General features: G+C 42.8%; 1 protein-coding gene across 1 annotated transcript in view; it reads left to right on the top strand.

The window, feature by feature from the left end:
- ADAMTS2 (ADAM metallopeptidase with thrombospondin type 1 motif 2) overlaps positions 1–12,410 on the top strand; it is a 173,533-nt gene that overhangs the window by 108,911 nt on the left and 52,212 nt on the right. Inside the window, exon 4 of the mRNA XM_027724071.2 lies at positions 6,253–6,455. Within this exon, the coding sequence (XP_027579872.2) occupies positions 6,253–6,455 (203 nt within the window). The remainder of the gene's footprint in view (positions 1–6,252; positions 6,456–12,410) is intronic.

Genomic DNA, 12,410 nt, shown 5'->3' with positions numbered 1-12,410 from the left:
TATAAAGGCCCAAATATACAGTATATGAAATACCGTTACATACTTTGAACTCCTGGTTTCAAATGCCAGGACTGGATCATTCCAGTGGGAGTTCAGCTGCCATATGAGCTGGCCTTTGTGCAGCTGGAGTCTGAGACCTACTTTTGAGAGCCCAGCCCAACTTACCCCAACACCTGTGGGAAACTCCCCCAGCCAGATGAAAGGTGGAGCAGGCTCTGTGTTAAAATGTGATTTGACTGGAAACAGCATCACCATAAACTCATAGGCAGGGAGCTTGTAATGAGATCATATGGTTACCAAGGCTTGCAGCCCAAGAGTTTCTTTTTAAATGAGTACTGCTTTGCAGATAAGAGCAGGATGAGGATTCATAACCTCGTTGAGGATGCTTGATGCATGCCTGGTCTTTAGTCTACTAGTGTGGTCTTACTTTTAGTTTATGTAAAAAAGTGGAAGAGGGAGAATTTGGTCACAACCCCAAGATAGTTCTACTGCAATAATTGTTCTTGGTAAATTAATTACCAAATAGCAGCCACTGTGTTAACCTGTGATTCAAGAAATCACAAGAAGCTCATGAAAATCAAATGTTGAAGCAATGTCCTCATGGGAATGTCTTTTAAAAAGGGCTAACTTTGTGTCATGTACCCAGTGCACTGTGTGGGATTTGCTTCTCTTGTTTAGACCATTTTCCATTGGCTTTCACATCACAGGAGCTCTCTCCCATTTTAATTCCTTGCTGGCTTTACCCAGTTTTCTTATGAGTGATCTATAGCAGAAGGGTCCAAATGCAGATTGTACTATGGGAAAGGGATTTATAAATTATGAAAGACCAATGTAGCTGAGCAGGATGGTGAAGGGGGAGAAGAAAGACAAGAAGAGGACATTTGGAAAACAAAACAGAAAGCAAAGAAGGAGGTGAGCAGGGCTGTAAAACCAGCAGAAGTAAGTTTTTAAAGAAATTAAAATATTAGAGGAACTCTTGATTAGCAAATGAACAAAACACATCATGATTGTGTGCAACTGGAATGAAAAACAAAACCCCAAATCAAGGAACTTAAAAGTGGGAGAAAAAAATCACTAGGGCATAAAAATCAGGATTTGATGACTGTTCATTGGTGACTCCAACTTCCATGGGTTGGGCTTCAATTTACCATGGAGGACAAATGGGGGCTTTTATAGAATACATGAGAAGGCTAACTGGGGGCTAATTAGGGAGTCTGTTGATCACGGAGGACAGACACAACAGAAGCCTACAGCATCTGAGCAGCAGGGAGCATTGCAGAAAGATGACTTGTGATTTAAGGTGCAATTCCCAAAAGAGCAGTTCTCTGTCAAGCTGTTGAGGGTGTTTGGTGTCTGGTACTTTTCCAGAGGTGCAGATGTACTTGAGCCGCGGGAAGCTGAGCTAAAGCAAGTCCACCCTGCCTCCTGCTTCCCTACCACACAGCCTGTTTCTCCTGCATTTGCAGCACCAAGTGGTAGATGGCCTCATGCCTGTGCTGGGATCATAGTCCCAGGCTTGGACTGGCACTGCCACCAGCTGTGGTGCAGCTGAACAGGGCTGGGTGCCCTCTGCTCCTGTGCCATCCACATTATGTTTGCCACCACAGCAAGCAGGCTCCACCTGGGCTCCACTGGTGCTCAGTCTGAGTCACTGGGGTGAAAAGAAAAAAAACAACCACAAAGAAGCGGGTGGTTTGCAGCAAGGAATGGGAAGCTGGGAGTCCCTTCAGGAGAGTGCCACAGGAATGGAGATCAGCATCAAAAGTGCTGCTCCTTGTGTGGCTGCAGAGAAGGTGCTCAGCAGTCAGCTCAGGTGTTCGTCTGCTCCCACGCTGACAGATGAAGTGTCCATAAAAGCAAACCAGCTGCATTTAAATGGTGGCTGGCTGGTCTGAATGCTGCACACTCAGGTTTGAAAAGAAATTCCAGCTCGTTGCTGTGCTGACAAGCCACAGATGACAGCTGTGAACATGACATGCAGTTCAGTCTCCCAGCTGCCCATCCCGGTCTCTGCTCTGGGCTTGCCAGAAAGTTCCCTTTTCTCTGTCAGAAAGAGGAGGTAAAAATTAGAAACTGCTTTATTAGGACAATATCGCTGCTGTGAGACTGGGGAACCCTAAATCTAGTACAATTAAAGTGCAGTCATTTCATAAGGGCCTCTGTAAGAGCTGTAGGTGCAGCTGTATTTCCCTGAGCCTTTTTGAAAGGGGTCGTGAAAAAAAACAAAACAAGAATCATGAGCCAGCAACTGTGCTTTTGTTGGATGTCCTAAAGGGAGTGACAGAAAACACAGGGAGAGGCGATTTTCATGGCAGGCAGCGTGTTCATGCTTCAGTAACTCAGAGCATCTGTTTGAGCTTTGCCTGCCATGATGGGTAAGGCAGGATGAGGAGATGTCATGTAATTAGGTTTCCATAAAGCACATGATATCAAACATTAATGAGCAAGGCAAAAACTCTCAGAAAATAAGGTGGTGTCATCTCAAACTGTTGCAGAGAGAGATTTCTTCTGAAGACCTGCAAAGGCAAAAGTAATCTGCAACTTGGGCACTTTCACTGGAAGATGGTCTGCAGTGTTGGGAGAAGACCACAGAAATACTACTGAGTTTTTAGCTGGCTTTATAGAAAAAAGAGGGGTTTTGAGGGATTTTTGGATGAACTATTAGAGTGCTGCTGTTCTTTGATTTATTCTGAATGAGCAGCACAAGAGAAAAATAGAACCTTGTCTCTCAGTGGTTAATTTGCACAAATGTGAGTTTTTCCTAGCAGGAGCAAGAAGGTTTCAACACAGGCTATTGTTAAGCCTGCAAATGCCAAGCATCTGCTCTTGGGAGATGGAGAACAAAGTTGGCACCAATAATTAGTGGCTGATTTGGCAAAAGTTGCTGAAAATTAACAGCTGATGGAGAGGTCTTGGCATGATTTAGTAAAACACAGTGCAGGTTGAGATGACTTTTTTGATGTTACTGTGCAAAGTGCAGGGGTGACCAGAAGGAAGGTAGTATAGAAAATATTAAGAAGGAATTTGGTGTCTTATTCAGTTCTTGGAGTTTTTCTTTTGAGCTTTTCTAGCATATTGTTGGAGTACAATGATACAGCAAAATTACTGATGTTAACCAAGGAAAGCTGAGATGCCAAAACACTACAAATTGCTCATTTACTACAGATGCAACTTTGTTTCACTTCCTCTTTGGTAAGATATGGGTATTAATTCCATTTGGATGTAACAGTCATTTAGGAGCAAATTCAACATGGGAATAACACAGCATGGTCCAGCAAATCCAACAATTCATCATCCAAGAGACTGAGAGGCAGAGCAACACCGTGGGATATTGGTCAGGCGTGTGTGGAGGTGTCCCTGCCTGTCCTGGGAGAGCCTCTGGGAAAGAACACTTGGTGGGAAGTTGGGATGTGAACCAGAAATCTTGCAGCTACTGCTGTAAATGCTTTGAGCTGTGTTGGTGCTCTTGGGATGGTTCCAGTGCCAACTGGAGCCAGCGTGGCTGTCTCTGTGCTGGGAAGTGTTGGTGTCTCAGAGGTACCAGTGCCCACTGGGCATGTTTTCTTGAGAGGGAAACACTTGAGGGATGAAGGTAACTGCGGGTGTGGAGAATTTTTATGCTCCAAAGAAAATTTAAAGTGGCTGGTTGGCACCTACTGGCAGTGAGATGACTTCCAGGGAACTTCCTGATAACTTTTCCCAGGAACTGGCAGGACTGTGAGGGCTATAGTGTGACAGTGATGAAGTGAGGAGCAAAGAGGGAGGGCAGGCAGTTTTCACTGCAGGATGGTAGGATCACATTTTGCCTCTGGCTGATTTACTCACAGCAGGAATAAAGATACTGCACTCGGAGTTAGTTTGACTTTGACACATAAGGGAAAGAGATGAAAGCACAAAAGCTCAAGATACCTTGACAGCCAACCACTCACCCAGCCAAATAGCAGCCCCCCAGCCAGCAGAGCTGCCCATCTGCAGTCTCAGTGCAGAGCTCAGGCTCTCCCCCCTGTCCAGCTCTGCTGTTCTGCAATAGCAGCTCTGATAGCTTTGGCCTTGCTGCTGGTTGCTGTAGCTTTTTGTGAGCAGCAGAGAGAGGACATGACCTGCAGGCCCTGCCAGCCTAGGCCTTCTTTTCTAGAGAGGATTTAAAGATTTATGGTCAAATTTTATAGGAACTGTGATTTGCCTTACAGATCATGAATACATGATTGTCCCACGGTCTCATAGCAAGTCCCCTGAGACTGCTGTGATGGCTCAGTCATTACCTCTGGGCTCTAGCAAGGAAATTTTAACAACAAAGTTTTCCTGGTGGAGTAAACCAAGAGACAGGGCTGGAGCTGGCTGCTTGGCAGGTTTAGAGCTCTGATAAAGAGCTGTCTCCATTGCTGCCAGGCCAGACCCATTCACCCTCCATGGTACACCTGGGAGTGACAGCTGGGTTCTGCATGGAGAGTGAATTTTCATGCTACGTCATAGATTCTGACTAGACTAATTTTGAAAACTTGTGGCTCCGGGAGCAGAAGCTGCTGAGAGCCTTGAGGCTGGCAATGAGAACATGGTGGTTGTGCTTATTAGCTGCATTAAATGTTGCTGTGCTGGGAGAAGGACATTGTGGCTCCATGGGGATGCAGAACTACCACGTGTGACCTTCTCTCTGTCCACTGAGTGAGGGAAGCCCTGCCAGGGCAGTGTGGTGACCTGTGGCTGTGGGTCTCGGGACAAGCGTGTCCTTGAAGCTTGGTGGAGAAATGGTAAGGAGCTGTGTCTTTCAAGGACTGTCCTTTGACAGGAGGCTCTCCTGGAGGCACAGAGACAAGCTGCTCACCACACAAGGCACGGAGGCCTGGGGCAGTAAGGAACACTGCCTGGTGTGTGTCCTTCCTGGCAACCGGAGGCTGTGCAGGACAGTACGTTACTGTCACCCCAGAGGGGAGCTGTGGGGACTCTGCTCAGGCTGCACATTGCCCAGGACCTGCTGACACAGCAGCCTGAGGCAGCAGGTCTTCAGGCAAGAGCGCAGATGTTTTTGTAATGAGCCCAGTGATCTGGTGACTCATTCAACCCTTCTCAAGCAGCCAGTTTTGATGTGAAAACTTCAATAAACGAAGATGGAGAATCCACTTTCATAGCATTTCCAGGAGTTGTTTCTGATTTCTGTTTGGAAGGTGATGGCTTTGGCCTCCTCCCTTTGCTTCCCACTGTATTCCTGTGAGTGAAGCACTGGGAGCCTTTACTCAACCCACAGCCACCTCACTGCCTTTCCTCACCTCTCTGAGCGAGTCTTTTCTGACGTGTTAAAATCAAGAGGTTCTTGGTGGGACATCCAGAGCTCTCGTAATGCAAATGATAGTAATGATACTAAAGCTAATAATTGTTATTCTTCAGAGTGAAATCTCAAGATTCCTTATTTTCATGTTAATTTTTAGTAGGTAGGTACCACAATAATCATGTCCCATCCTGTCAGAGAATGTACATTTCATATCACAGGGACTGTTAGAAATTGTTAGTAATGAAGTAACTACTGTTGTACCTGATGGGTTGGTCTTTGACATAAAATAATATAAAGCGACATGGCAAATTTGAAATGAAGGAGAAAAAAATGTTAAAAAATTGTGAACGTAGCTATAAATTAATTAGTCTCATATCTAAAATGTGGTCCTGAGCTGTGATGATAAATAAGATCCATGTCACTACTGTTGGATTGCATGTGTGTATCTAGGAAAGGAGCTAAAAGGTTGAATCCAGGGGACTGGTTTGTTACTACCTGCCTGGATAGAAGAAGACTATATTGGCAACTGCACCTGCCTTGAAACAGGAGTCTGTGGGCAGTAAGATCAGATTTTGAAGTAAGGTGTCTATCTTTAATTGTTCTGAAATGTAGACTACCCTGGGTAGCACAATACCCCTGAATAGTGTATTTTTGTTAGAAGTACTTTCAAGTAACAAGCATTTTACCTCAAACAGCTCCATTCTTCTCCTCAAAACATTGGCATGACCTTGCTGCCCTTTTGGGCTTGTATCTATTATGCAGTATTACTTAGTAGAAAGCATTGCTTTTACTTTGCAAAGCAAAAACATTTTGGGTCACGTTTCTCTCTCATTTAGGTAATTTTTAATTGACATAAAGCGAAACTAATGCTGTTACATAACACCCAGAACATAACAAAAGCTGCTACTTCAAATTCATACCAGCTTAGCTGAAACCTGAGCCTGAGCCTCTCTTGGTTGATGACTTGTTTGTCTGTTTAATTCCAGCTGCTAACCTCACTAATTTGGATAATCTCGACAGCGCGTTGAGCCTTGTTGAAGACCAGGTGCACAGATCGAGGCAGCGCCACCGAAGGCACGTGACGGAGGACGATTACAACATTGAAGTCCTTCTGGGGGTTGATGACTCAGTTGTTCAGTTCCATGGGAAAGAACACGTTCAGAAGTACCTGCTGACCCTGATGAATATTGTGAGTACAACCCCGCGAACCGCCCTGTGGGAAGGCGCTGAGAGGACCGGGAACGTAGGTTGGGTTGGCCCATTTGAAGGAGACATAACAAATTTCTCTCATGGCAGGAGGTAATAGGAGGGAAATCCAGGTCACTTTCAAAAAATTCAAAAGGGGAGAAGAAAAAAAGGCAAAAGGGACCAAGAAAGAAGCTGAGTATGGAACTGGTAAAATGTTCAAAGTCCCTTAATCTGAGCTTCTTGCTGAGAAATGTGGTTTGGAGAACTGTCTTCAAATAAGGTTCTATTAGAAATTTCAATTGTTTTTTTGTTCACATTTTTAAAACTACTCAGACAAATTCTTTGATTCCTCAACAGCCACTTTAGGTCCCAGGGCACTTTGCTACTCCTTGTTCGCCCCGCAGTAAAATGTTATGTAGTGTAACACTGAAATTTCTTAAATTGATTTGGTGTTTACTCCATGACTGATATCTTTAGGTTTCCTTAGTTAAATATTTAATCTTCTGAACCATAGTCTGTGCAACAGACTATATAGTGCAGTAGGGATGAAAGAATACACTAGGGAATATTATATTTGAAAGAACCACTTTTTATTTATAAACATGAGTGCAGCAGACACAGCAGCCCTCTAGTATCCAACTCAGTAAGCAAGGACACTATTTTGTGGGAAAAGAATCAAGTCTTGAAAAATCATCCCTGTTATAGATCAAAGTCAAAATATATTTCCTTCTTCTGCCCAAAAAATAGAACTGAGTGGCAGCCCCCTTCATAGGCAACTCATTTGGGGATGACTTTCTTCCTTCTCGTCTGGAACAGGAGTCTTTTCTCAAAAAAACATCCAGAAAAGCTTTAGGTTCAGTGAATGTGTGTTCTCAGTGAAATAGCATTGAGTAAAAAATTGTAGGTCTGCTCTGTTTTTGACAAATGGAGTCTGACTGCTCAAGTTTGCAGTCATGTCAAGAGGATGAGCATGTAGGTGGCTCCTTTGGCTTTACAAACCACAGAGGCAGAAATCCAGGCTATTAGGTACATTTGCCTGGGATGTAGTTTCTCCAAGATGTATTTTTTTAATTATGAAGTTTATTTTTTTCTTTCTTTATTACATTCTTTTAGCAATGTGCAGAGTATCACCGTTTTTCACTTTAAATGAGAGGTGGAATACGATTTAAGAAAATCCCTTGTCTGATATAAATTCAGTTGCACCAACTCTTTATAACAGCATTATAAATAGTTAAAAACCTGCACTAACATTAGAGTTATGAGGTCCTTGGTGTCTGCTCTGATGGCGGTAAATACATATATTCTAACAGAAATGACACAGTGAATTTCATTTATTTGTGTGGTTTGTTTCCTCTGAGGCTTAAAACAAAGTCTACAGTGAAACAGATGGTTTTATGCATTTCTAAATTAACAAGCCAAACAGGCCAAACCAGGAATGTGGCAAACAGGCCAAAATAGATTAAACATGACTCTTTACTTATCATGTCACTTAAATCTATTTTTAAGAATTAAAATATACAGTAATGGTAAAGAAGCCATAAATGTTCCAGCTCTGGAATATACTTCTTCCTAATTTTAGTAAACCATCCAACACACAAATTGCAAGAAATAACAACTCTAAGCATGCTGTCTCCGCAAGTGGTTTAGAAAGTGCAGCCTGTGTAACTGTACCCACAGGGCACAGCAGCTCTTGGCATAGGCAACAATTGTTCTGTTGAGAGCTCTGAGGTAGAAACGTGTCTTTTGGGGACTGAGGATGTATCCCATGCCTTGTGCCCAAATTTGACGAGCTGTTTGAAATCCCCAAGGCCTCTTGAGGAGGCTCTGGATGGTCTTTGGCAGTCATCAGTGCTGTCCTGTTCTTCCCTTCTTCAAAACTCAGCTGGTTTCTAGAGTCTGTATTTGAGCAGAGGGATGGGTGATGGTAACCAGTCCTGTTTCCAGCTCCAGTATAGAGAGGCAAGAGGGGTTTGTTACTGCAGATGCCAGGTGGTGCTGGGGACCATTTCATGTTTCTAATGAAATGTGTAGGTCCAAGGTCACTCAAAAAGAAGAGACAGCTACAAAAAATTCCAGCTGTATTTTTAAATCTGGTGGAAGACCCTTCCATAACCATCAGATTGTGTGTTTCTTGCTGATTTTAGGATGTAATCAATTAGCTTCCTACAGCAACAAGGCATTAAGCATAGAATCAATTAGCTTTGTACAGTAACAAGTTCGTAAGCATAAAATCAAGAATGCATGGTAAGTGAATAAAATAGTAGTGAAAGTATCTACTGGAGATAAGAGGATGATCAAATAGTTGAATTTCTGAGCTTCCAGAAATGAAATAAATCCCAGGTGAATTCTCCCTCCTGGGACACAACACCACTTTCCCAGAAGCAACTCCCAGCACAGCTGCTTCTCCCCACTTTGCTTGATTTCCTTGTGAGTGATGGCATGAGCAGTTGTCCTTAACTAACTTCTCCCAGGAATCTTGGGTGGAACCCTACCACCAACCCAATCAAAACAATTTATTTTTCTTTTCAAACCCAGTGCAACGACTGTAAATTCAGTAAAATCTGTTTTGTGCTGCTTAAGTGATGTGTTACAGTCCACACCTAAAAGCCATGAAGTGAGAAAAAACCCAGGGGCTGGATGTCCTGGCTATCTTGAATAGCTGTGCTAATATTTATCCCAAAGTTTGGAAATGAAGTCACTCCCAAACAAATGGTGATAGACGCCAGAGCATTTTTAACATGTTGGGCTGCAGCCACGCATCCCCTGACTGCGCGCCAGCCGTTCCACTGCAGTGAGCTCGGCCTCGTGCCACCGCCTTTCCATCCTCCAGTCATTTCCTCATACAAAAACTCTGGTTTCTCTTGACCTCCTCTCTTTTCTCTGCTCAGCACCCACGGGACGTTCAGTCCACCTTTGGAAAATATTCCACTGTTTTCTCTTAAGAGACCCTCGGCTGCCTCTCGCTCGCACCATTTTCAGTTGTACGTCATGCTGTGTTTTTTCCTGGGAAGGATATTAGCCTGCACAGTCCTCTGCACTTCCAAGCGTGAGCCTACACATTGCACAAATTAACTTTGTATTTATAGCACGCAGGAGCATTGCCACAGAGGAGAGGGATTTGGGTGGAAACTTGTAGCTCTGTAGTTACTCAAGAACATGGAAGGTAATTCAATTTCTGCAAGAAGGCGTCTCAAAACCCCAGGGATTTTATCTGGTTCTACGAGTGTTTGGGAAATATTGGAAAAGTGCAAGGCATTGGAGAAGTGGCATCTTGTTCCTTGGGAAATGAAAGGATTTCACTGCAGGATGCTTTGAGAGGGGGAGCAGGGAGCTGAGTGGATGTCATCGAGCTAAATGGCTTGGATGGGTGCACCGATCACAGGGGAAAAAAACTGGCTGGATGGTCAAGTCCAAAGAGTGGTTGTGAATGGAACTAAATCCAGGTAGTGGCCAGTCAAAAGGGGTGTTCCCCAGGGCTCAGAACTGGGACCAGCACTGTTTAATATCTTTATCAGTGATCTGGAGGGATTTAGAAGATGTGTGGATGTGGCACTTGGGGACATGGTTTAGTGGTGGCCTTGGCAGTGCTGGGTTGATGGCTGGACCTGATGATATTAGAGGTCTTTTCCCACCTAAACTATTCTGTGATTCTAAGGTGGGTGTTGTTGGTAGCCAGCCCCAGTGCTGAAATTCTCTGATCATTTCATAACCCTCTTGAACAGAGATTCCAGGATTAAGCAGGACATTTGCTGCCTGCTGTGGAAGAGTAGCAGACCTGAGACCCTCTCATTTACCAGGCCGGGCCTGCACTATTGACTAGTGTGACTATTTCAGCTGCTACAATCCTGTGTTTAGGGTCACATCCAGGCTGGATATCTTCAAAACTTCCTGAAGAGTCAGAGGTAGAATGTGCGATCTTACAATATTTCGGCCATTCCAAATAGCAAAGTCTCATCAAATAAGCTCAATTGCAAATGGTCTTTTGTATGTATTGGCTTCATCTGTCTTGACTTCAAGTCTTCCACTTTCATGCCTCTCTTCAAATGGTGGGGTTTTTTCCCAGTCAGACCCCTGTTTTAGCTCTGTCTTGTATCCTTTTTCTTTCTTCCTCCACAATATTCCTCAATTTCTCAACTACCTCATTTTCTAATGCTGGAAATTGCCATCCTTGTCTATTTTTTAGAAGAATTTGTCTACAAAGTAGGTATATTTTTTTATCTTTGGACAATTTTCAGGGGTAAAAATCTTTCATTTCCTTTCCATTCCCTTACTGTAAAAGATGTGATATTGCAATATTTATATATATTCACGTAATGGATATGTGGCCAAAATATTTGCGATACAAACCCTATCTCCTCAAACTAGATGGGTGCATAACTGCTGTTATTTCAAAGGCAGAGAGACCCTAAATAGGATTTATGCCTCACTCAGGGCTAGATTTATCTGAGTATTTAGTCATTTACTAGTTTTTGAAATTAGTGAGAATCAGTTTTAAAAATTAGCCTATGGGTTTATGTATCTCTCAGCCTTCAAGTGAAACTTCAACTCCAGAATAAATACATTAAATAACTTTTCATTTGAATAACTGAAATCAATGGGAGTTATGCAGCTGGGGGCTTTGGAAAGTCCCTGGAGTCTTTCACCTGCATCTTTCAGCACTACATATGTCTGAAATTGTGGCCCTGAGGCGCTGTTGAATATGTTATCTGTCCTCTTTAATAGGATGTACATGATACTACTATTATAGATGAGATTTCTGCTTTCGTTTCTCTGGCTGATGAGGGATGAAGATTTGCAGGTACAGAACAGCAAGTCCCTAATGAGAGGAGAGGGCAGAAATGCCATCGGTTTTCTAACTGACAGTTGGATAAAAACCTTGAAAGCATGTCTAATTCAAGCTGTTAAAAAGAAAGTGATGATTGAATACATTGAAATAATGGGGCACCCTGTCTCCAGAATCATGCTTTTTAAACTAAAAAAGCATTTTTTTTAGATGGGAAGGATAGTTCAGTAATGTGGAATTTGACTGGATTTTTTAGAATTAAATAATTCATAGGCACCAATGCTCATTATTTAAAATCAGTTTACTTCAATATGTTCACTTGAAAGCTGAACTAACTCTAAGAAGTTCCACAAATAACAAATATAAGTCCAGCTCTATTCATCTGAGGCACTTCAGCTGTCAGTAGCTGAATTACAGCTTGTTTGAAAGCTTAAACATATGTATGTGAGTTAACTTCACGTTTAGGTGTATCATTATAAACCAGTAATTGTGACTGGTGTGAACAGTGTCTGAAAAGGCCTCATGGGGTTATTTTTGTTCATTATCTTGATTGCTACCCTGCAGTGGAAGTTGTAGTTGTGACTGGGAATTCAGGAGCTCCCGCAGGAAAGACCCTCTCAGAACTCTTACAGGTTGTGCTCATTTTCACAGGGATATTATTCCCAATGTCAGTTAGGTGAACATTGGTCATTATTATTACTTGGAATGTGCCTTGCTGCCCTGTTGGACACAGGACAGAGCATCACACAGGATTTGGTACCATCCTCAAGGCAGAGGGTAGGTACTGTTAAAAGATAGATTTTTCTTTTACTCTAAATACCAACATGAGTTTTAGCCATAAAGGTTGCAGCCAGGGACTTTTGAGTTGTGACAGTGTGGTTGGTGTGATGGAGTGTGGATAATTAGGATCAGCTTTCAAATTCTGGATGCTTTTCTGAACCAAACCACTTAGATTTGAAGAGGTCACCATATTTATTGGATTGACACCACACCCCTATCCCTTGTAGTAACATGATAAATCAATCTGCTTAATTATTTTATGATGCTATAGTTGATTTTATTACCATGATCTTGAGACAGTAATTCAGAAAAATACCAAGTCTTTTGGTGCAAAGGTAATTTACAGTGTTTAGAAAAACTTCTCAGAGCAATGGTTTGTGGCAAAAATGAGGA

This window comes from Pipra filicauda, unplaced genomic scaffold, assembly GCF_003945595.2.
Source record: "Pipra filicauda isolate LSUMZ 115617 unplaced genomic scaffold, ASM394559v2 scaffold344_size1527164_pilon, whole genome shotgun sequence".
Lineage (NCBI taxonomy): Eukaryota > Metazoa > Chordata > Aves > Passeriformes > Pipridae > Pipra > Pipra filicauda.
This window is presented reverse-complemented; position numbering and strand designations above follow the sequence as displayed.